This window comes from Lynx rufus, unplaced genomic scaffold (genome assembly GCF_022079265.1).
Source record: "Lynx rufus isolate CCGP_SWC_20201006 ecotype Redwood Valley unplaced genomic scaffold, mLynRuf1.p SCAF_6, whole genome shotgun sequence".
In the NCBI taxonomy this organism is placed as follows: Eukaryota; Metazoa; Chordata; class Mammalia; order Carnivora; family Felidae; genus Lynx; species Lynx rufus.
The window spans coordinates 38,467,210-38,493,783 of record NW_025814878.1 but is presented as its reverse complement, the minus strand read 5'-3'; the positions used below and the strand labels follow the sequence as shown (position 1 = coordinate 38,493,783).

At 36.1% G+C, this 26,574-nt stretch overlaps 1 protein-coding gene across 1 annotated transcript in view; it reads right to left on the bottom strand.

The window, feature by feature from the left end:
* The window catches only part of MAN1A1 (mannosidase alpha class 1A member 1), a 170,134-nt gene that overhangs the window by 23,315 nt on the left and 120,245 nt on the right, over positions 1–26,574 (bottom strand). The window contains exons 6-7 of the mRNA XM_047102417.1: positions 5,790–5,913; positions 3,792–3,885 (exon numbers count right to left, since the gene is read on the bottom strand). Of these exons, the coding sequence (XP_046958373.1) occupies positions 3,792–3,885; positions 5,790–5,913 (218 nt within the window). The remainder of the gene's footprint in view (positions 1–3,791; positions 3,886–5,789; positions 5,914–26,574) is intronic.

The following is a 26,574-nucleotide window of genomic DNA, read 5'->3' as shown; positions in this document are numbered from 1 at the left end:
TACTCAGTATCTTTAATGTTTAATAATTTGTACACTTCATCTGAATCTGAACTTCTCAAAGCATTCCCCCAATGATGCAAGGGACACTATATGTATATTAATCAAGAGAGAACGATAATTTTCCGTCTATAGACACAGAGTCCGAACTGGCCTCAACAGTTGCAAGATCTCTTTGTATTATCAGTGACCAGGACCTGATGCTGTCTCTCAGCCACAACTGAGGAGCAGGGGCAACTGTTAAAGGAGAATAAATAGAACCATTATTAAAAGCAGAGACAGAAAGACAGACTGGATACACAGTGCATGAGGATTCACAAAATTCAAGTAAGCAAACACCTACTAGGTGCAAGATATAGTGTGCTGGGCTAACAAACATCACTAAGGCAAAGTCACTGGCCTCAAAAGTTCTGGGTCCCTAGGAACAGGGATGTATACAAATCATTTTGAAAAAGACAGTGACAGGAAAGCACTCAAAGTGTTGGGGCAGGGGAAGAAGATGGCGAGTAGAAGGCAAGTGGGTGCTAACAAATTACAACCAGGGTCTTGAAGAAGAAGGTCCCCCAGAAGAAAGGGCAATTGAGCTGGATGTTGGCAAAGTCAGAAGAGAGGTAAAAGGGCCAAGGAAACAGCACAAACCAGGACCTGGATATGCCCAAGCAGGACTTGATTAAAGAATGAAAAAAACAAATGGGTCTCCCTTGTGGCTGGAACACAGGATGGAGGTGCAGAAGGCGAAACGGACATGAGACTCATCAACCCTATTTGTCTGCCATCAGGAAATTGGCCCATAAGCAATCCAAATATAAAGGGCCCTTTGTACCGGGAAACATGGCCAAATACACAATATACTGGTAACGCAGAAGGTGAAGCTGGAATATTCCAGTACAACTGATACTTTTTGTCCCTCTTCACAGTGGCTTCTAAATCACAGGAAGAAAAGAGTCAATCAAAGATAATTTTTTTTTTCAATTTTTAAAATCATTCATGAGAAGGAAAAATGCTAAAACTACCTGTCCTTTTAGAGAATCTTCTCTGGTCCTTGTACTCAGAAAGCAACTCAAATTCTATTTTATTTCAAATACTCTACTGGTCCTCAAACTTTTAGTCTCAGCACCCTTTTACACTCTTAAAAATTAAGAAATACTCCAAATAACTTGTTTATGTAATATCTATAAATATCTACCATATTGGAAACTAGATTTAAAATATTTAAATTAAAAATATTTTATTCATTTAAAATAATAATACAACCATTATATTAACAAAGTTTTTTTCATAAACATGTTATATTTTACAAAAGAAAAAAATCAGTGAAAAGACTGACACTGATTTACATTTTTGAAAATCTTTAAAATTTTTGCTATACCAGAAGACAGCTGGATTTTCATATCTGCTGTATATTCAGTCCACTACTGTATGTCATTCTGGTGGAAATACACAAAGAAAGTTCAGCCTCACACAGTTACATAGTTGGAAAAGGGAAAGGTATTTAAAGAATCTTTCTAGATAAGTATGGATATTTTTCTTTGATACTAAAATAAAACTTGACAAATCGTTTTTTAAAGGTTAAAAATGTCAAAAAAATTTTTTTTAATCTTTATTTATTTTTGAGAGAGAGAGTGTGTAAGCAGGGAGGAGCAGAGAGAGAAGGAGATACAGAATCCGGAGCAGGCTCCAGGCCCCCAGCTGTCAGCACAGATCCTGATGTGGGGTTAGAACTCACAAACTGTGAGATCACGACCTGAGCCGAAGTTGGACGCTTAACTGAGCCACCCAGGTGCCCCAAAGGTTAAAAATGTTCTAAAGGTTGGTTGTAAGGTGGAATTAGAAATCACATCAATGAATTTTTGTACTGTTACATTAAAATCCATTGGTCTATCTTGCACTTTGAATGGATCTTCTTTCTGACATGATTTTGTAATTGCATGCATTAGTCATTTGGAAAATACTGGTTCACTGAATTATGTGGATCTTCTGAATGCTGACACAGTTCACTATACAGTATCCAAAAACTGTATTTATTAATATGAACACCAATCTCATCATAAATGTCTCTAAGTATTGGTTAAAGGCATCAAGGTCATGGCGGCATATACACATTTCCTGAAATTCTAATTTTCATTTAGAAACTCAAATTCTGTCATGGCACCGACACCATCAGTTTTCTTTGAAGTGACAGGCTCGTTTTTGAGAACATGTCTACGAGTTACCCAATTCTGAACAACCAAAGTGTGTCTTCAGTTGTTCTTTCAAGTAAAAATGGTACTGCACGGAGCAATCGATGGCTGGTTCAGCCTGCACCTCGAACAATCACACAAGTGCTTTTCTATGCGGCAAACACTATTTTCGATTATGCAGCAAAGAAGTGTACTCAATGGCTGAGATTTACCAGACTCAATGATTTTTTTTTGACTTGTGATTTCGGCTCAGGTCACCATCTCACGGTTCATGAGTTCAAGTTCCCCATGGGTTCTGTGCTGACAGTGAGGGGCCTGCTTGGGATTCTCTGTCTCCCACTCTCTCTGCCCCTCCCCCACTTGCACGGTCTCCGTCTCTTTCAAAACAAATAAATAAACTTAACAGGTAATTTTTTTCATTAAAACTATTCATAAGTGCCTCTGGCATATTTTTATTTATATTGTCGATGAGGAATACCATGATTAGTACTCTCTGGCTCCTCTACCATGGTTCTCTCTGTGGCTTCAGTAGTTTTACCCACCATTGCTTTTGCAACAGAAGTGCAAATATCAGCACAGTGAAGGTGGCAGAAAGCCTTAGTATTAATATAAAAATAGCTCTGACCTTGTGGACCTCCTGAAAGGTGCAGTATATGTGAACCACACTTAGGTTAAGTGGCAACCATGATTATGGTCTTGTGGTCTAAACAGCATTGAGATGTCTGTCTTCCATAGGCATTACAAACACAGACTTTAGCACATTTTTTCCCCTACTAAATTATTCTTTGAGAAAAGTACTTCTAAAGTAACAGTGAGGCATAATCATCTAAGAATATAATTTTTAATATAAAGAAAATACTCAAATTGGAATTAAATTGTAAGGCATTGCTAATATCCCCAGCACAGTTAGGCACCTCACTTAGTATTCTGCACTTGGTCTTAGTTGCTGCGTTAATCTACCAGGTTTTTTTCTCCAAATCAACTTAAGAACATTTCTTTCAACTACTCTGAGTCTTCGTAACACTGATCAAAGTCCTTAAGGGATCTGAAGTGAAGGCTTCTTGCATAATACTTTCTCCTAATCTGAAGATAATTCTACTGGGAAGAAACCTTTATCTGCTGGCTTAAAATTAAGTAGAGAAAACACCCTGTTTGCTCTTTCAATTTCCTAACCCTTAAAGATTCAGGTTCCCCTCTCGTCTTGTAGCCAAAAAAGAAAAAAAGAAAACGCTACAAAGTAGAATGATCCAGCTACTCTTGTACAAAACGCTAATAGTTAATAGCGCAAAGGAGCAATTTTTTCTTCTATCCACATGACCAGCTTGTTATAGGCTAACATCCCCACACAACCTGATCAGATCTTCCCTTCCTGATTAATAATTTAAATGTGCTTACAATGTCATCATGCTCACAGTTACCCAGGAAAAATAAGCCACCTAGTTCCCTGGTAACACAGTCTGTCTTACAACAGACTCATGAAAGGAACCATGCCCACTTTCCCCTTTTCGAAACATTCCTCAAAAAGATTTGTGTTTTTTTGTGCTCCTTCTCTCTGTTACTAGAACAGTGCTGGATACCATAAAGAGCTAAAACAAGTCTAATCTTTTGACTTACATTGACCCCACTGTCCACTACTGGGATTCAGATAGTTAGGATAAAGGCCTTGTGGTTTTTCCAGGTTGTTCAGCACTGTTCGAATATTCATTACCTACAACAGAAAATGAAATGTTACTATGAAAATCTAAAAAACAATTTTGGTGCCATTCTTCTCTTTCTTCATTACATTTTTCCATGTTAGGAAAGAATTTAGAATTAGCACAAAGACAGTCGCCACTGGCTTACAAAAATAATCTCAGTAAGTGAATACAGTCACACTGATCTGCCCGACACCATAGAAGGAACTAGGGATATATCAGTGGATAAACAAAGTCATTACCCTCTTGGAATTTGCATTCTTGTGGGAGGAGACAGATAATAAACACATAAATATGTCAAGGTGGCGATAAAGGCTGTGAAAAAATTATAGAGAGCAGTGAGACAGACTGATGTGAGGTGGTGAGGCTGCACGCTGAGTCAGGGATGGCCGGGGAGGCTGACGTGAGGGGATTTGAGCAGGAACTTAAAGAATCAAATGAACAACCATGCGGGAAGTTGGAGGAAGAGCAACCTAGGCAGAGGGAGGTGCAAGTACAAATGCCCTGAGGAGAAAGTGGGTTTGGCAAGACCACTGAGGCTGGAGGCGAGGAAGCAAAGGGGAGAATGTCAGAAAGCAGAGGAGAAAGGTAACCAGGGCCACATGCAAGCCTTGTGGGCCAAAATGAGGGCTTATTTTATTTCGAGCGTGATGGGAAGCCATTTAAGTCTGGTGCTCTTGCAGGATGGGCGTGACTGAGGGTACCGCGGAGTTCAGGTGAGAGAAGACAGATCCCTGGAACAGGGTAGCAGCAGAGTCACAGAACAGGGCCAAAGCATTTCCTGATGGATTCGACCTAAGGTCTATCAAAAAGAGAGGAGCCTGAGCCTGGATGACCTCCGATTAATGGTCTGAGCCACTGGGTAAACGGAGGGGTTCATTTATTCAGATAGTGGAGACTGAGGTAGAAACAGGTCTGGGGGTTGAGTCTGAGGCTTTTTTTAAGTAGTAGCTCTCTTTTAGATCTTTCAGTGGAAATGCTGGAGAGAGAGTCTGGGACATGTTGGGACTGGAATTACAAATTTGGAGTCCACAGCACATAGATAGCATGTAGACCCATGAGACTGGATGAAATAATGTAGAGAGTGAACATAAAAAGGCCCAGGCTTGAGTCCTGGGGCTTTCAGATATTTAGAGATTGGGGTGCTGAGGAAGATCCAACAAAGGAGGCTGAGAAGAAGCACTCCACTGAGGAAGGAGGCAAACCAAGATAGCACCATAAGCCTGCAACCCCATCAGTATCTCATGGAGAAGTCACCAAGTGCATCAGATGCCGAGAGGGTGATGAAATTGGGAGGTGAGAATAATCACCAGACCTGGTAATGTGGAGCTCACTGGTCACTGAGATGGGTGTGGCAGGGAGAAAAGCTAACTGGAAAGTGTTCAAGATAGTGGGACACAAGAAGAGGGGATAACAGAGACAACCCTCCCAAAGAATCTTGCTGTAAAGGGGAGCTGAGAGATGGGGTGAAAGCTTAGGGCAGAAGTGTTGGGCCGAATATAAATTTACCCAAATGTCTATGGGTTTGTTTCTTGCAAATTAGAAATAGATTCAATTGCTACCTCAAATTTAATTTATATTTTGAGTTTAAAAAGTCACATACGTGGTTCATACAGTCCCACACACACCTATATATTTTTAGATAAGGAAAAAATTCAGAGAGGTGAAGAGACTTGCTTGAGGTGTAGAGAAGCAGACATGTATCACAGGCTGCCTCACACAGAGTTAGAAGATGCCATAAAAAGGCTGCAGGATTACTGTTTGGTAAAATGAAATGCCGCGTGTAACAAAACATCATAAAGAACTATATTAAACTTGGTTGTTCTTTTCCACATCCAAAATTACTAAATTGTCCAGGAGAGGATGTTGTTTCTCACAAGTGCAGCTTTGCAATGCAAGGTATATTGGAGGATCTCACCTTTTCAGCAAAGATGGGGTTTCCTGATAAGTGGCTCAAGTGTAGAAACTCCAAATGCAGAGTTCCAAATTCTGCCAAAATACTGCTGCCTCCTGAGGCCCAGGGCCAGTTCCTTCCAATCCCACTAAAGAAGAGAGGAGATTGAAGAGTTATGGGTCAGACTATTGCCAATTTTTGCAGCTCTAAATAAAAGAAGTGAAAGAGACAGATTTTGAATAATGGCATCTCAGCTGATAGTCCACTCTGGATATTTAAAAATATCCAGCATTGTTGGCTTTGGCTATGGGTTTCAGGCTTTGACTCTTGTCTACAAATTGAAAATCAATGTAGACTTCAGTCAGAAAAAAGTTGCTATGTCCTTGCTGTTGATGAACAGACAAATATTTTGGAAGGAACAGGTGCCATATAGAGATACATACCCATTCCAAGTGGAATATAAACATATTCCAAATCCCACATAAAGCCTTCCAACATTTTAATTAATTTCAGCCTGAGATTCCATGGACTATTATAGACATTCACATTATATTTAAAGTTTTTCTTTGATATACATTTCATTGATTCATTGGTTATAAACTCACTGAATCTTTCTCCAAACCCTCCCTCCACTTACTACTTTCTTTTGTTTTCCCTTACACTATTTTACTTATTTTCTAAGTATATTTTCCAGAGCACTCACTTATTCTCTGACCCATTTAATCTATGTTCAACACAATTATGAAATTCAAATCTGAAAGAGGTCAAAAGGCATGAGCTCCCAAAATTATTGCCTCATGGCTCATCTGGGAGAAATGGTTTCTAAAAAGAGTTAATCCTAAATATACATACACACAAATACACATAAAATAACTTTGGAGACATGGTCAGACTCTTGGGCACAGTGTATTTTTGCGGCACCATTTAAAACATCAAGACTTACATGATATTTGAAATAAAGAGTCAAGTCAAGGATTTTACCAATAAATCCCCATGGAGAAAGCTGAAAACCCACGTTTTGGTTGTTGTTCAAATGTGGATTTATTACATGCCTACCATTTGCCAGGGACTATGTATGGCATTGGGTTAAAGGATGATTATGATCACTCTTTCCTTAAAGACCTTATAGTATGAGAGAATGACCTAGGCATAGATAATTCCAATTAAATATGGTAAGTGCCAGGATAGATGTGTGAAAAGGTCTCTGAGACCTGAGAGCCAGGACATATAATCCTACATGGCAGAGGGGCACAGAAGACTTCTTAAGCAGGAGACTCCCCAGTGATTCTTGAAGAATGAATAAGATTTAGTGAGGAAGAATGATGAGAGGGAGCATCTGCATATTGAGAGCACACAGAAGGGCTAGTCAGGAACTGGAAGAAGCTCCTGATACTGGTGACTAGAGGGAAGGGAAGAGAAGGCTACGAAGTTCAATCTGGGCCAGGTCTTGGAGGCTTATGGATTTCTCACTTTCCTCCCTTTCCAAGTTGACTCCATCTGAATACTGCTCTTGGTGTCCCCTAGATTTCCTCCCTGCTCTGTTTCTTTTTAGAGCCAAACCTAGATTTTATCTTCTAACACAGGTTTATAGTAAACGCAATAAAAAAGTAAACAGAAATAAAAGAGGTCTGAAAATCACACATTTATTTATTTTTAAAAATGCCTTACATTTATTAAGTTCTAGGAATGTAAATCAGTTTCTATTTTCATGGCTGGCTTAGACAAAAGCAATAGCCAATCATCCAAATAGGATGAACAACTACTTTCAAATTTTATTAACATATGGCAAGTGCACATAGTAATTGGTCATTAGTTTGTTGTCATATGTTTTTAAATTCCAACCATTCCATCACTGACCCGAGTCAATAAGCCTAATGAAGCAAAAGCAAAAGTTTCTATGTTCTATAGAAACTATTAAAATCAAAGCCACAATATCAAGGTAAGAGGGAATGAGGACTTTGTCCTAGAGAGGGAAAAAGACAATGTGCTAGGAATGCAGCCCAGTTTCCAGATCTTCAAAGACTGGTTCTTTTCAGTTCAGGGTATGAGGGTGTGGCAGCACTCTCACCTGGGAAACTCAAGTAGTATATATGTACTAATCTAAAATTCAAATTACTTTTGTTTCCATGTGTTTGTTTCCTGCTATTAATGTGGTTAAGAGAAAATCAGAGATACACTGAAAAAATTTCAATATGTTAAAAAAAGTTAAGATTTAAAAAGGATTATATATATTCCCTCTTTCTCCTTTGCACATTCATATCAGAAGGAAATCAGCACATTTCACTATCACTGTTTAATTATATAGGAAGCAAGAACAGTAAAAGCATTAGCAAAGGATATGTCACACTAACAGGAAGAAAGCTGGGTTTAGAATACATGGTATGTTCATATGAAAGAATGGCTTTGATTACCATTCTTTCAACCTACAGAATTAATGTATTTCAGTAAAACTGTAAGATCAATAGTTGTGCTGGCTGTTAAATATAAGTGAGAGAAGGATTTCAAGAAGTCAGAGAGAGTATCGTTTTATCTAGACATTTAATAAGGTCACTTACCTTTTCTTAGGCAAACCTGCAATGACTAGAGATTGGTCTGGGGAAGAGTGTGGGGCACACAACATAAGCCATAACAGCTAAAAAATGTGCGTACTGGGGGAAATGGCTGCCTGTTTGTACCGCAAATGTGTACTGAATCAGAACCAGTTTTGGACACTCATAGAATGATTTCTAAGGTCTCTAAATTTTAAGTCTATTGAGGAATCAATATATTTATATGGCTCTAATTTCTAAACTGATATATACAAACATTGAGCATTTGACACCAAAATGGTGGGTTTATGACAAAGGGAAATGAGTGCAGAGAGAGTTCTGCTCCTTTGATCTGGGGGTCAGGATACTCTGGGCATCCCATGATTCCAAACACTAAAGCTTTCTAGACCTCTGGGTCAAGATCAGTCTCATCTGAGAGAGTAGGGGATTTAAAATATCTTTAATTTCAGTTCTGTTATTACAGTATTTTAAAGGCAGTCATGGTGTTCTTTATTTTATCTTTATCTATTTTCTAAACACTAATAATACTTTAGAAAAATATTTAAAAACAAAATAACAGTTTGTGTTCAGAAACTATTAGTTCCATCAGGTAGGCATAAAAGGGAAGAATATTTAAATATTCCCAATCTTGTTATAATGATTGCATTATAACCATTATAAGCCAAATGATGAGTCAGCATATGGAAATGTATACACAAAAAGGCAATTAACGTGATTTGGGAAGCTGCCAAGTATGTGGTTCAAAGAATCCTGGAACAGAACTTCAAACTTTTGTACTACTCTAATTTCACTTACTTCTGTTTCTTCCAAGCCCCAGTTCTTCTATTTTAAATTGGAGTATTATTTAATACATATCTTTCAATGTGTTGAAAAAAATTCTTTTTAATTAAAATTTTTAGTATTCTACAAAGGTAATAATTCCTTAAAGATAAAACATCACAACAAAAAATAACTGATTTTGGCAATCACAACTAGAAACATGTCTTTAAAAGCTGAGTCACTATGATTCTTTTGAAAATGTGAAATACTATTCTGTTGTTTTAAAGAGTACAACTTGAGTGTAGTTTATTAAGCAGTGTTAATATACTCCCACATCCTATTGCAATAAAAAACAAGAAGGTATAATTATTTACTGACCTCATAGCTCTCATAAGCAGTGGACATTATGCTTTTTTCCCCTCTCTCCTGGGAATGGCTAATATCCAGAGAAAGGAACTACCATTCTAATATTGCTAATCTATTCACACTTGAATCCCAGGGAGTGCTGCTTGCTGACTCCTCCTAGAGCTTGTAATGAATCAAGTAGCTGGAGGGTTGTTCTGGATTGATGGTATATCTCTTCAAAATAATCTTAAATTGAGGTACCCAAAGTGATATGTTTGCCCGGATATAGTTTAGATCATTAAAAAAATACATTTGGCTATTTACTATAATCAAATGAAACAAATAAAGCATTTACAGAACTGAGATGATTCTAAAAAATTGTCAGATGAATATATAAACAAAGCATTACATAGTTATACAGTCTTGATTAGCTATGACTTTCAATCTACTCTTCCTTACTGCTTGCTGTTCTATGCACAATGGGAAATGGGCCAATAAACTATTGTCTTGAGGATTCTTGCCTGAATAATTTCTGATTAGCTGATCAGTAAACAAATGCCCTTCAAGTTCAAAGTCCAGAATATGGGTTATTCCTTTGGGCTATGGAGTTAGCAAGTTTTGGAAGAAAAAAAATTCCCCACATTCTGTATATTATGGTAAAGCGTTACTTATGCATGCAAATAGAGAGGCACACAGGGATATTTAATTCAAAAGAGCAGATAATCCAATATTATTCCTTTTGGATTTTAGCACAAATTAGGAAAGAATAATTAGAAAAGTTCATGAACGATTGTTTCATTTAACTGTATTCCCAAAGCTAATTGATTTTGAGATTAAGCAATTTCAGCTTCACTTATTACAAATGCCTCCTTCCTGAACAGATTCACACAATGCTGATCTTTCAAGTTTGTCATCTAAGACCTCACTGAGAGTTGGACTAATAATCCCAGGGGACTGGCATTCTAGGACTAGGCAAGGTTCTACTATAGCTCATCCATACAAAATTCAGCTGGGGAGGACTACTTCCCTCAAGGCTACCCACAGGGAAATGATGGCTAATAAAGGGCAGCCATTTGATTGAATTAATTCACTATTCATGCTTTACTGCCTCTGAACAGCAGCATGTGGGTTAAATCTCCAAAGAATATGCACATTAAATTTCTTAACCAAAGACCAAAACAATGTTTTAAAATTAGTCACCTTGCTCCCTCTTATGGGTAGTTACTTTTGACAGAATTGAAACTAAATACTTATTATTTTAGTTTATTCTGACTGTCAATACTGCTGTCCTTGTATTTGACTATGTAGGATTGGAGCAGAGGTTGGGGTTTGCAAAAAATATAAATGGTGAGGGGCGCCTGGGTGGCTCAGTCGGTAGGGCATCTGACTTGGCTCAGGTCATGATCTCATGGTTCATGGGTTCGAGCCCTGCGGTGGGCTCTGTGTTGACAGCTCAGAGTCTGGAGCCTGCTTCGGATTCTGTGTCTCCCTCCCTCTCTGTGCCTCCCTTGCTAATTATCTCTCTCTCTCTCTCTCTCTCTTTCTCTCTCTCTCTCAAAAATAAATAAAACATTTAAAAAAATAAAAAAAATGTAAATGATGAGAAGGCCTCTCTAGTTCCATAAATAATCTGCTCCACATGTCCAAAGATGCTAAAATTCTGTTTTCCAGCTGTCCTTTCAGTAAGATCTCCTTGCTAAACATTATCAAGAGATTGCAAATAAGTTGAATGCAGTTTCTATCCACTTATTGGGTAAACTGGGGCAACCTATCATTAGGTTTGGGGAACACTCCTAAAAGGCTAGTAATACTGATTAGAAAGCATTGTAGTGCATTTAGGATGTGTGAGCATGCACATACATTTACTTTACTGTACTTAAAAAATCATATTCTACATGTTTTTTTAGACATACATCACATTCTTCATGGACTTTTCCCATACCCATCAATGTACATTGTTTTTGAGTGAATAGTACCTGACTGAATGGATATATAGGTGAACCTCTAACAACACAGGGGTTAGGTTGACCTCCTGTGCAGTTGAAAATCCATGTATAACTTTTGACTCCTCTAAAATGTAACTACTAATAGCCTACTATTGACTGGAAGTCTTATTGATAATATAAGCAGTTAATTAACATATTTTGTATGTTATGTGTATTATACACTGTTTACTTGTGATAAAGTTAGCTAGAGACAAGAAAATGTTAAGAAAATCATAAGGAGAAAATACATTCACAATACTGTATTTATTGGAAAAAGATCCACATATACATAGACCCACGCAGGTCAAACCCATGTTGTTTGAGGGTCAGTTATACTCTAGTCTATTTAAACATACATTTATTGATAGACATTGAAACCACTTTATTTTCATTTTACTTTTGTCACTATAAATAATTTGGTGGTAGGTCTAGTTCTTTTTAAAGCTAACTAATTTTCACGCAAAAATGTCTACACAGATTCCAGCTGGAAGATGTTAATTTAATTGTCGAAACCGATAATGAAGATGGATTTGGGAATACGTATTGGAAGCATAAATGTCTACTGTTTACAGAGTTATTTCTTAAAAGTGTGGACCTATTATATCTTGCCACATTTGGTAGTCTCTAGAGCTCTTGGGATATCTTAAATTCATCTGCTGTAAATCATTATATCAAGTCCTTTAAAGCTGGGGATGGAGGAACCACAAATAAACATTTATAGCCAGACACTTTTCTAATAAACCTCAGGATGGAATAGGGGATACTATATTCCATCTTCAGAAATGGCAACTAATATTAGTTTGCCAGAGATTTAGAAACAACTGCTTCATTACTGTAAGAGTTTAACAGATATCATCATTCTAAGACATCATTTAAGATCCATTAAGATCTAATTCATAATACAGTGGATACAGTTTCATAATACAGTGAAATTTGGCTATGTTTATTTATTTGCCTTTCATTCTATGGGTCTATGGATCATCTATGGATCAAGATAAATGAAATCAGTGCAGATTCCAGGCTTTTAATTCTTCAAATTCTGTTCTTCAGTCTCTTTCTGTAACCAGGACAGCCAGGATTGTTCCCTTCTAGATTCTAAGATGCTTTATTCATAAAGCACCCAAAGTCTAATTCCAAAGTCTAGGTCAGTGCCAAGAAACAAAGGTATTTAATATATGCTTCATTTAATGAAATTTAAAAAATAATGAAGGGTCTATGTCTTTGGCTCCTACCCCTAACTTGTAGCTAAATAATAAAATCCTATATTTAGAGTTACCACATACAAGCCCTTTTACAGACAATTTAAGAAAAAAATATCCTTTCTAGTCTGGATACAAGTTTTCTACCACAAACTTGAAGTAATCTGAAGTTGTGATTTCTAAGAGCTGAGATATGGTGAATGAAATGAGAAAAACAAGGACAGGGCAGTAAATTATTATGAAAGCTAAATTTTATTCAATTTAAATGATTGTCTTTTATTCCACTTTAATGTCCTTCTCACTTTTGTGATGTTAAGCTTTTCCTTTTTCAATGAGATAATGATGATAATAGGCAGGGTTATGTTTTGGTATTGTTTTTTTATGAAATAAAAACACTGGCAACCTAAAGCCAGCCTCTCAATTATTAGGGAAATTTCATGTGGCCCATGAAAGCTACAAGTCTGCCACCACTGATCTTAAGGTACAGCAGAAGCTATGGAGCAATTACTATTGGGAAAGAACAGTTCACTATCAATTATGCCAAAACTAATGTTAGTTTTTGGCAGAAATTCTGAAGTATAAGAGGATAATATTAAATGATTTTGCTCAACAGGTTAAAACATAAGTACTCTGGGGGTACATCTTGCCAAAGTCAAGTAAGAATGAGCCAGTAAGTCGACCATAATTTATTGAGAGCGTGGCACATGTACAACGTAAACATGAAACACTATAGGAAACACGCTAAGGTTTTCTGTTTTTTCAGATGACAAATATTTTATTGGTTCAATAAAGGAACCAGTAAGATAACAAAACAATCAAGGAGCATTTGAGAAACTGGTTGTTTTTAGGCAATGCTAGGAGAGCCCCTCTAGTCTACCCACAATGCTAGGTCATGTACAACAGCATCATAAACGGTAACTCTTGGATTATCTTTTCCACCAGACAAAATATTTGCATCTCTACAAAATCTATATTTCATCAAAATTCTACAATTGCACATGTAACCTCACTAACTCTAGGACCTTTAATCAATAGTATATAGTGCTTTGAATTCAATATCATCCTCTAGATAATCTTTTACCCTAACATGACATGATAGCATACCCACCTTTTTGCCTTATTTTCAAATTTCAGATAACTTTTCTCTGTAAGCACAGTATATATAAGCAAGAGTTTTGGGAATGATAATGATTTCATCTGGAATACAGGCTTAGAAAAGGATCATTGAAATAAAAATCCTCAATTTACTAAAGAACAACCTGACTTTGGAGTTGAAATACTTTTCCTTTTTCTTTCTTTTTTTGTTTTTAGATGGAGCAAGAGACTGTGAGAGGGGGAGAGAGACAGAGGGAGAGAGAATCTCAAGCACAAGTGCATGGAGTCTGACTCAGGGCTCGGGCCCACAACCCTGGGATCATGACCTGAGCTGAAATCAAGAGTCAGACACTCAACTGACTGAGCCACCCAGGCTCCCCTGGAGTTGAACAAAATTAATGGGGTTTCTCAGTGAGCATGTATGGGAGGGTCTGGCTTTACTTGGAGATTGATTAGATTTACTTATCCTTCCAGCATCTTACTGGTCGAGATGGTCTGTTCTGAAATTTTGGAGGGCTGGGTTATCAGCTGCAACTCAATTAAATTTTTGTCCAGTCACCTGAGTAGAAGCAAAACAGTTTTTGGAGAACCATTCTGGTTTTCCTTTGGGCATTCTTCAGAGGTCTTCGGCAAAGAAATCAAGTGGGTCTAATTAAATTTTTATGAAAGAAAGTGAGCTTCCTCTGACTAGTATGGTATATAAAGCACATTGATATTTCATTACCAAGTTCAACAGATCCTCGCTGTATGTTTTTTCCAGGTATTAAACTACTTGAGAGTAATTGGGAAAGATTCATTCTCTGATGTTTAATAAATTAGTTATCACCATACTTCAGAGTGGGCAATAGATTCTTTTTAAAGGAAAATAAATAAAATAAATGCTAAGTTAAGGAGCCTGTATTGGCAAAATGTAGCTAAATGCTACAAGTACTATTCAAATACCCAAATGATGAGTTAACAGTGAGAAAGTTCAAGAAAATAGGTGAAGGTGAATCTAGGTGATCAGGGCCAATAATTAATGTGTTCTTTTAAGAGGCATTATGTAAATTCAAATTACTTCTTTTAACATTGAATAGAACTCTAACCAACCAAAAGAAACTAGGTAGGCAATTAAACCACTTTATAATTTAAAATAGTAGTTTTTCTGGGTTTTGAACTTTTACATAAAGAATTATCACAAACAAGTATGCATAACTTGTGGTAAGAACAAACAGATTCAGAGATTACTCTGAACAGATGCTGGAGAATAAAACTATCAAACGACTTCATTCTCATTTCCCTGCCTTCTGCCTACAACTTATGGTTTAGAGGCTGTAGAATACTGTGTTATGAAACAGTTTGGCAACTCAGGTTTTAAGAACATAAAGATTAGGAAAAATTCTCTTGTCTTATGACAGAACTAAGAGGTGAGTAAGAATAAGGAGGAAGAGTACAAGGTTGAGGAAGACTCAGCAATAAAGGCAGGTATCCTTCTCAACGGAACAGGAGCCACTGTGGTTGAAATCCGCGTCTGTTCTGTGTGGCCCTCAATGACATCCTTATATAAATGCAGTCAGTGCTAAAGGATCATCTGTGTATAATTAGCTATCTGCTGCCTTGTGACATCTTCTCTGTTATTTAACTTTTTACATGCTTTAGTTTATCTTCCTAACCGGAGAATAAGACCTAAAGACAATAAATACAATTCTGTTTCTTTACTGCCTTCCTCCCACCCCTACAGATATTCACACAGGTACAATAATTTGATGATTGTTTTATTTATATATTTCAGCAGCAAGTCCATTTCTAACATTACTGTAATCAATATGTTCCCTACAAAATTCAGGAATTACTTTAAGCAAGGTTTATTATTCATAATTAAAATATTTTATATATATTGATACTCTTATGTGTCACTTTAACTCACATGTTCATATATATTCAAGCAATTAAGATTCTTTATGTTATAGGAAAAAGATACTGAAACATATAACAACACTAACTTTTACAAAGTGAGAATAATCAAAGTGGGTAGTTTACATAGTCTGAACTTTTGGTAGCCTCCTGATGCTAATATTGAAATTTAAAAATGTTTCAAAATATTGAGTAAATAGTTGGAGGAGCTTTGGTAGTAAAACTACCTATTATCTAGAAGAACTATTGAAGATATATGAGTGTTGGCAGATATATCTGTAGCTTTTAAAAATGTTTGTTTAATGTGCATTACCTATGTAAAATGCAAAAATGAAAACATCAGTCTAGCATCTTGAGGCCATACAATCATTCTTATTCTACCTTTAAGGAAATAAAGGAGTGCTGACACAAAAAACTGTAGCTTTTGGTAAATTCTTAGAGAACATTATAAAATGCTAAAATGAAAACATCAAAATAGTGCTTTGAAATTGAAAATGATAATCATCCATTTCACCTATAAGAAAAAGTTAGAGGGGCGCCTGGATTGCTCAGTTGGTTGAGTGTCCGACTTAGGCTCAGGTCATAATTTCATGGTTTGTGAATTCAAGCCCCACGTTGGCTCTGTGCTGACAGCTCAGAACCTGGAGCCTGCTTCAGGTTCTGTGTCTCCCTCTCTCTCTACCCCTCCCCCACTCATGCTCTGTCTCCCTCTGTCTCAAAAATAAATATAAATATTAAATTTTTTTAATTAAAAAAAGAAATAAAAATAAAAAAGAAAGGAAGAACGAAAAAGAGAGGAAAAAATACCTTCCTTTTTTACCTTATGGCTAATGGACTCTGAGCTTTACATTCCAATAAGGGTACAGTGCTGGCCCAGAAAGTTCTGTGTAGTAATTAGGCCCCAAACACTAGTGTTCTTAAGTCACTGAGGATGGGGTTTGGTGATGTCATTAAAAGAATCTCTGAGAAATAGAGGAATCCAGAATGGAAGGGAAGAGGTGTCAATTAGGACAAATTCATCTAAGACTAAGTCAGACTAAGACCAGACTTTCCAGATAGATCTGGTCTGAAATGAACTGCTGTGAGATAAAGCAATGAACTAGAAGAAGCATTCCAAGGATTTATGGATTGAGGCTACTCTTGCTACAAAATAAATCTTACAGCTTTGATGAGTGCCTTCTTGTTTCTTGAATGCCAATTTAAGAACAATAACAATGTTTATGGGCTATCCCCATCTCTCCATTCAAAATGAAAATGTTCTCTTGTATCCCATGGGGAAAATGCACATTCTTGGAATTTAAGATTACCTACTTCAGTTAATAGCAGTCAGTGTGAAATGTCAGTGTGAAAAATGGCATGATTCTCCTGTAATGTTAAGCACTAAGAAGAAAATAAAACAGTACGATGTGACAGAGTCTGACACGGAAGCTTCTTTTGATGGGTTTATTGGAAAGACTATGTTGGAGGGAAGATTTTCAAGCTGAGACCAGTGAGATAAAAATGAACGTATCAGCAAAGACTGGGAAGTGTCTCCTGAAAGTACCCTAAGGTAGGCAGGATGCTGTAAAGTGTGCGAGAAAGAGGCTGGGTGTGTAGCTGAAGGATAATCAGGGGACTCTAGTGACAGGGACACTAGCAAGCTGATAAAGGCAACTGTAAGGCCAGAGCAAGCGTTTGGATTTATTCTAAGTGCAATGGAAAGTCACTAGGGTTTTACAAAGGAGGTGATGATCTCTCATTTGCATTTTTAGAGTTCATTCTTGATACTGTGGGAAGAATAGACTATACGAGAGCAAGACTGGAAGTAAGCAAGCAAACAGGTATTCAGGCAAAAAACAGATGGTGGTCTGGACTAGGTGCCAATAGATGGACAGATGTGGAGGGATTTGGGCTCTGTCTGGAGGGAAGAGTTGTCAGAAGTATTGGATTTGGAGATGAGGGAAGACAGGAATCAAGGATGATTTCTAGTTGTTGTTGTTGTTGTTTGCCTTTAGCAGCTGGGTGGGTACTGATGCTATTTTTAAGAAGATGGCAAAGACTGAGGCAGAAGAGGGCAAGACAAAGAAAAACATGAGCTCTGTTTTTCTGATTTGTCTATAATAACCACACTGTTCACAATTACAAGGAAAAAGCCAGGTCTGATCATTTTAATTTTCCTTTTATTTTTTTAGTTTTTTATAAAGATCAATTTATTCAATGTGAGAAACTTTTCTTTTGCAATGGTAATCCTGAAATTATTTAAAATCATGAAAATAACATGCATATAGCAAAAAAGTAAAAAAAACAACAACAAAAGATTATGCAGTGGAAATGAATTTGTCTCTTCCTTCAGATCCTACTATTATTATCTCTGAATAAACATCAATCACCAATTTACTGGAATCTCTCCCAAAACTTCCTAGTACATGGTCACTAGACAAACTTGTTAAAAATATAAATGGAAGTATACTATACATGTTACTATGTCCTGTGTTTCATGAAAAAGTGAAGTATTTAGTTGTTCTGCCTCATTCCAGTTGCACAGTACTCCAGTGTGTGGGTGTAGAGTAACTTATTTAATCACTTTTTTGGTCTCAAGTTTCGCTATTTCTAAACAATGGTGCACATTCATGGGTAGGTCTCCAGAATAAAATCCTACAAGTGGAATTTCCAGGTGATAAAGTATATATTTAAATTTAATAAACACCTCCCAATTATATTCTAAAAGGTTTGTCCCTATACATAGTCCCTCTGAGTACGCATGAGAATATCCTAGCTGCTAACTCTGGGCACTTCTCAATTTTTTTAAATCTTAGGGGTAGGAGGATGAGTGAAATAGATAAAGGGGATTAAAGAGATACACACTTCCCCTTACAATATAAGTAAGTCATGGAGGTGAAAAGTACAGCATAGGGAAAATAGTTAATAAGACTGTAAACATGTTTGGTGACAGATGAGGATGGGCACAGAAATGGTGAAACATTATATTATACACTTGAAACGAATATAAAATTGTATGTTAATTAGACTTCAATAAAAATATGAAACATATAAAGAAAAAAATTAAGAACTTGATCAATCTAGGTAAAAAAATAACATCTTAATGCTATTTTAATTTGCATTTCTCTTTTTGAGCTTCTGATGGTCAATGGCCAATGCGCAATCTTTTTCTAAGAAGTATATGTTTACAAACTTGTCTCATTTATGTATTGGTGTCACTGTCTCTCCCACTTCTATTATTTTTTATAAATTAAAAAAATACACAGTTAAAAATTATACAAATTTCAAAATGAAATTTTAAGAAATGTGTACTATTATGAGTGAAACAATGCAATGATGAATGGAGAAGAAGCTCATACTGTATTCCTACCCTCCTAGAATGTCTCCTGCCTGCCTAGTTAGCCAATGTTCTCATCTACATGCATACAAGCATATGGGTATGTGCAGGTATCGAGGATTTGTTCTTCTCAATAAAACGGGATTACATTATACACTTTACTTTGCAAGGTACTTGCCTCAATTAGTAGCTCATCACAGACACCTTTCTAGGATAATAATTTTTAACAGCTGCATAATAATATTTCATAAAAAGATAATCACATTTAATTAAACCAATCCTCTATTGACAAACAGGTAGACCTCTCTAATGTTTAAATACTATAATCATGCCACATTAGCCATCCTTAGTTATAGTAAAGCTCTTAGAATGAGGTTTTTATATATTAAGAAAACTTGCCTTTTATTCATCATGTGTTTTGCAATTTTTACCCAAGGTGCTATTTGTCTTTTGACTTCAGTCATTTTTTTTCTCCCTCTGCTAATATTTATTTGGTAAACATTTTGCATTCCCCCCCACCCCCATAATATGTTCTGGTTTCTGTGCTCTGTTTAAAAAGTCTCCTCCCCTTATCCAAGATTATGTTTTAAAAATCATGAAAATCTTAGCAATATCTTCCTTAAATTGATTTAACAGTGAAAATCATAGTATTATTATATTTAAGTATATTATATTTTTTAACTATAAATATTTTTGTTTCTCACATCATTTATCACTTTTTAAAAAGTTGTATTAGGCTCTTCTATTCAGTAGCTTAGCTCATTACAGCTAATGAATATTTAAGTAGCCTAAAGTTCTCTTAGTATTTTTCTCTCTTTTTTTGAACTTACAGCAAAAGTTTACTGATTTATTTCTTTCCTATAGAGATTTAGTAGTTTCATCAGTATTTCCTAATTAAGAGATGGGGAAAAAAAGGTTGTATTTAATTAAAAATGGAGAACATTTTATCCGGGAGAACTTAGACAACAGAGAGGCTGTAGGTAAATGAGAGAATGGGCCAGATCATCTTTAAGCATTATTTATGCACTTTGAGAATTTTCAGGTGTGACCTTGGGCAAGTCCCTTAAACTCTGTAAGGCAGCAATTTCTTGATATTTAAAACAAAGTAATACCTGTGCAACCCACCTTGTAGGATTTGCACAGGATCAAATGGAATAATACACATGAATGTGCTTTGAAACTATAGAGAGTTTAGCCCAGAAAAGTATTTTTATCTCTTGCATTAAGCAACTGACATTTAGCTAACCAAAAGAAATCTGGTTTTGGGTTTTTCTCTTCAATTTTAGAGATGTCTACTCAATAAAAATAAATTCACCAAATGTTCACTTGGAGATAGAAATTATAACACAAGTAATAATGAAACAACGTAAGGCATTCCCAGGAGTTAAAAATGTAACAAATTGCTACTGTTAACAGCCAACTTTCTTACAGCAATTTAATTGCTGTTCAACTACCAAATACGTAGCACTTCAAGAAACCTCTTACATGTCTTACAAGTCTTCTAGAAAAAAGGTAATTTGAAAAATATTTCTAGTAGTAAGAGACAGCTGCACAGACCAATGTCATTTTATATGCATTAATTAGGAAGAGCACAAAATTCCTGTCCAGTGATTTTTTTTCCTGTCCAAAGGCACAAAATCTTAATCTGTTTTGGACAGGTGCAGCATATCCCTTCTGTAAGGTAGCTAAACAATTAATTATGAGTCCCTAATGAATCATCATTTAAAAAAATCCATCTATGTATGAATATTCATATGCATAGGAAATTAGCAAAGATTATTCTCTCAAATTATCTCCTGCCAAAAGGGGACTTTTGCCACAATATTCATTTTAGAATGATTTTTAAAAGCCTACCACAGAAATCTTTCTTGGCCCAGACTTGCTCATTATATCAACTACTTTACTATAGATAATATGTAATGCTCACAAAGGACATTGTGATTTCCATAGCTGCTGATCCAATCAACTGTGCAACAGTGGGTTAAACCCAATAGGAAGTTTAAAGAAACGGTAAAGATTTGATAACTCAGAAATTTATTTTACTTGGCAAGTTTGAAGAGACGTGCAAAATAATTTTTTTAAAAACTGATCTAAACTTTAAATTTAATTAAAATTATTTTCATATAATGTCTTGTTTGCAGGTAAAATTGTTTACATTTCATTCTTGTTAGAATTACCTGTACATAAATGAAGCAATGAAACCAATGTCAAAAATAACAGTTCTTTTTTCTTTTAAAGAAATCAACGTTTATTTATTTTTGGGACAGAGAGAGACAGAGCATGAACGGGAGAGGGGCAGAGAGAGAGGGAGACACAGAATCGGAAACAGGCTCCAGGCTCTGAGCCGTCAGCCCAGAGCCTGACGCGGGGCTCGAACTCACGGACCGCGAGATCGTGACCTGGCTGAAGCCGGACGCTTAACCGACTGCGCCACCCAGGCGCCCCAAAAATAACAGTTCTTGATAGACTTAACTAGTAAACCATACTTTAAACATAGATAGCCATTGGGTACCTCTTTTAAATGAAGGCATGACAGGTAGGAGATTTGTTTATATAATTCAATTAATCTTTTTTCAATAACCATTTAGGTAGTATTATTATCTTACTGTTTACCAAAAAGAAACTGAGACTTAGCAAGGTTAAGTGACTCATCTAGTTTTTAATTAACTGACAGGGACAGGATGGGATTCCATATTAGGTTGATTATTTTTGCTATGTGTGGGCTACACTTTTCACATACTACATCATGTTATTTTTCATGTTCCTATATATGTTAGGGGTTAATTAGCTAATTTGCAGAGTCTAGGAGACTAGTAGAGCAAAGGGAATTTATTAGCAGTAAACTGAGATTACGATTCAGTGTTTATTTGAAGCAATATGATAGTTTAAAGAAGAATAATATACACAGAATAGACTCCTAATAAACTTTTTTCTTGATAATAAAACTCCCTGGTGCAAATGTGCTATAAAGAGGTAAAAAGAAAAATAATTCTGATAAGTTGTGACTGAGTAAAACAGTTTTGGTTTTTAATGCCAGTGATGAACTCTAAATGTCTAGGTCAACAACAGTTACTACATCCACAAGCCCAATACTTTATCAAAAGCTGAAAGCCTTTGGAACAAGAAAAAATTATTTTTCTATTTTTTAAGGGTCCAATTCTTAAAAATCATGCTCTCTCTTAATATATTTTTTTTAGATATAAAGTATTTCAAATTAAAAGCACAAAAAGGTAAAATTTTACTTCCGATTCCTATCCCATCCACTGTTTACATATTTATTTTTCTTTTTCACAGATGGTCACTATTATTTGTTTCTTGATTTTCATTCCAAAGAAAATTTTTTGTGTATACTAACCAATATGAGTAAATATATATAGTCTTTTAACATAAACAATAGCAGACTAAACACTGTTAAAACCAATTCTTGTTTCATATGTAGAATGCTCACAGACTCATCTTTTAAAACTTTACTTTTAATCAAAAATTCAAACATGTAAAGTAAGCAAAAGTTCAATAAGCATTTAGATTTACTCACATAGCTGCCACCTAGATTTAACCACTATTAATATTTACATTGCCATATTTGCTTCACCTATTGGGGGGAATTATTTTAAAGAAATCATAGACATCAAGCTATTAAATATTTCAGCATTCATCTCCAAAAAGCAGAAAATTTTTCCTATACGACCATGATATTATATGGTACCGAAGAACATTAATTTCTTCAAATGGTCTAATGCCTAGTCTTTACTCAAGTTTCAGCAACTAACCTCAGAATATGAAGAATTATTACTTTTTACAGAGCTCCTTTGGCTGTAGTATTGCTAGCATAAGAGAAATATTATAGCCTTTAATATGAAAAGTTTACAATGTTTATTTTTAAATTTTGGTTGTTGTTGTCCTTTTATTTTTATTAGTGCCTTTCACCTCTATCCAAAAATAAAAACAATGACAACAAACACCAACCATCTGGACTCCACTTTGACATTTGCCTAGGAAACTTTCTTCATCATGACTAGTCCTCCACACTTTTACATGTATAAAATTGCCAGGATTCTATCCTCATCTTATTATTCAAAAGGAAAGGAAATCATGGTTGTGCATCTCTGTGAATATACTAAAACCACTGAGTTGTACACTTTAAGTGGGTGAACTGTATGGGATGTAAATTATATCTCAATAAAGCAGCTTTAAAAAAAAAGGGGGAGGTAATAAATAAAAACTCATTCTTAAGTAGTATCTGAATAAAGTTAGTTCCCTAAAGTAGAATTTAAAATGTTTCCAAGTATTCTTATTACTAAAATAAAAGCCTAATAATTAAACTAAATAAAGCTCCTACTATTCTACTATTTTGATTATGTGACTGTATTACAACTCTGACTTTTGTTAACATAAGCATAGCATGTGGAGACAGTTATTTTAAAAAAAAAGGATAAATCAGAACTAACTCTCTTAGCAAAAAGAAAATCTCATAATATATTTAAAGTTATGTGACTTGAAAGGAAATAAATAATCTTGTTCCCTAGGTGGTACTGACAACTGGTACAACCATTCTGTAGGGAAGTTTGGCAAAATGCATCAGAAGTATTAATAATATTCACACACACTAATTTAAAAATTTCAGCTCCAGAAATTTACCCTAAAGACATATTAATAATTTTATCCCCAAGTATAAATATTTATATCCTCAAGTAAATCCATGGCCTGTTCATTCAAATACTATTTATACTAGTATAAGACTGAAAAGAACTTGGCTCTCTAACAAGAGAAAGGTTGAAAACTTACAGACCATTGAAAAGATCCAATAGTATGTAGCCATTAAAGATCATGTTGTAAGACAGTGCTTAAAAACATGGAGAATTCTTTATAAAATTATTGTAAAAGTGGAAGGGACTTCTGGCTTCCAGTAGTGATGAAGGGTATTGGCTGGCAAATACTCCAGTAAGTTACAATATATAATCTGGCTGCTCCCTTCTCTTTGTGTGTGTGTGTGTATTTAATATATTATTTATATGTCATCTATCTATCTATCTATCTATCTAATACAACTGTTTTAAAGGCACTAGAGAGTGACCCAAATCAAGCATAAATTAAAGGAGTATTAACCACTGAAAGACAGCAACTGCAATGAGTTAGAACTTGAGTGAGTGCTTTTTTTCCTGATCTCACAAAACTGCAGTCTTACTTTAGGCAGAGTTAAAGGTTGGCAGAGCAGCTGACAATTTACTGAGGGGAGGAAGGCAGAGTGGGGGTAGTCCTAGAATTCTGTGAGCCATGGAAGGGGTAGGACCAAAAATCTGAGTATAATCTCTGCCCAAATCCCTGGAGGGCCACTAAATAAGATACCAGTCGATCAACAGGAAAACAGCTGGCAGAAACCAGAAGGACCTTGTGAGTTCTACTGTGTTTTCTGACTCAGGTACTCCTGTATACATGTCTAACTAGGAGGCAGAAGGCAAAAGGCTTAATGATTTCACGTATCAGAGGACAGAGCTTGGTGATGGCTTACCACAAACTTTGCCCAAATCCTTGATCAAATGCTGAATTGCACAGATACAGAGAAGATCCCCAGGAGACCAAATTAAAAAAAAAACAAAAAAAACCCAGTTTGAAACTGAAAAACTGAACAGAAATTTCAGCTGTTGCACACTGCAGGGGAGACAGAGTTTATGGTTTGACTCTAAGAGAGTTAGCAGCTTGCTAAGCAACAACAACAAAATAATTTTCAGAAGAATGTAACACATTCGGTTTTGGTAAACATATCCACAATATCTAGTATTTAGCCAAAAATTACTGGACATGTAAAGAAACAGGAAAACGTGACCTATACTCTAGAAGACGGACAGTTAACAGAAACAGACTCTGAGTGGGTCTAGATGCTGGATTTATCATGACTTCAAAACAACTATTTAAATACATTCAAAGAATTAAAAGGCAATCCCTATCAAAACAACACTAGCATTCTTCACAGAAATAGAACAAACAATCCTAAAGTTTGTATGGAACCAGAAGAGACCCCAAATAGCCAAAAGTAATGTTGAAAAAGAAAACCAAGCTGGAGGCATCACAATTCTGGACTTCAAGCTATATTCCAAAGCTGTAATCATCAAGACAGTATGGTACTGACACAAAAACAGCCACATAATCAATGGAATAGAATAGAGAACCCAGAAATGGACCCACAAACATGGGCCAACTAATCTTTGACAAAGCAGGAAAGAACATCCAATGGAAAAAAGACTATCTTCAGCAAATGGTGCTGGGAAACCTGGAAGAATGAACCTGGACCATTTTCTTATACCACACGCAAAAATAAACTCAAAATGGATGAAAGACCTAAACATAAGACATAAAACCATCAAGATCCTGGAGGAGAGAACAGGCAACCACCTTTTTGACCTTGGCCATAGCAACTTCTTACTTGACATGTCTCCAGAGGCAAGGGAAACAAAAGCAAAAATGAACCACGGGGACCTTATCAAGATAAAAAGCTTCTGCATAGTGAAGAAAAACTAAAAGGCAACGATGGAATGGGAGAAGATATTTGCAAATGACATTATCAGATAAAGGTTTCGTATCCAAAATCTATAAAGAACTCATCAAACTCCACATCCAAAAACAAATAATCCAGTGAAGAAATGGGAAAAAGACATGAATAAATACTTTTCCAAAGAAGACATCCAGATGGCTAACAGACACATGAAAAGATGCTCAACATCACTCATAATCAGGGAAACACAAATCAAAACCACACAATGAGATACCACCTCACACCAGTCATAATGGCTAACATTAACAACTCAGGCAACAACAGATGTTGGGGAGGATGCAGAGAAAGGGGAACACTTTTTGTACTGCTGGTGTGAATGCAAACTAGTGCAGCCACTCTGGAAAACATTAGCTTGGAGATTCCTCAAAAAATTAAAAATAGAACTACCCTACAACCCAGAAACTGCACTACTAGGTATTTATCCAAAGGATACAAAAAGGCTGATTCAAAGGGGGCACAGGCACCCCAATGTTTATAGCAGCACTATCAACAATAGCCAAAGTTATGGAAAGGGCCCAAATGTCCATTGATTGATGAATGGATAAAGAAGATGTACATACAGACAATGAAATATTACTCAGTGATCAAAAAGAATGAAATCTCAGGGCGCCTGGGTGGTTCTATCAGTTAAGCGTCTGACCGACTTTGGCTTGGATCATGATCTAGCAGCTGGTGGGTTCGAGCCCTGCGTTGGGCTCTGTGCTGACAGCTCAGAGCCTGGAACCTGCTTCAGAATATGTGCCTCCCTCTTTCTCTGCCCCTCTCTGCTCATGCTCTGTCTCTCTGTCTCTCTCTCTCAAAAAAAAAAAAAAAAAACACGTTAAAAAAAAAAGGATGAAATCTTGCCAATTGCAACAACATAGATGGAACTAGAGTGTATTATGCTAAGTGAAATGTCAGTCACAGAAAGACAAATATCATATGATTTCACTCATGTGGAATTTAAGAAACAAAACAGATGAACATAGGGGAAAGGAAGCAAAAATAAGATCAAAACAGAGAGGGAAGCAAACCACAAGAGACTCTTAAATACAGAGAACAAACTCGGGGTTGATAGAGGGGAGGTGAGTGGGGGTATGGGCTAAATGGGTGATGGACATTAAGGAGGGCACTTGTTG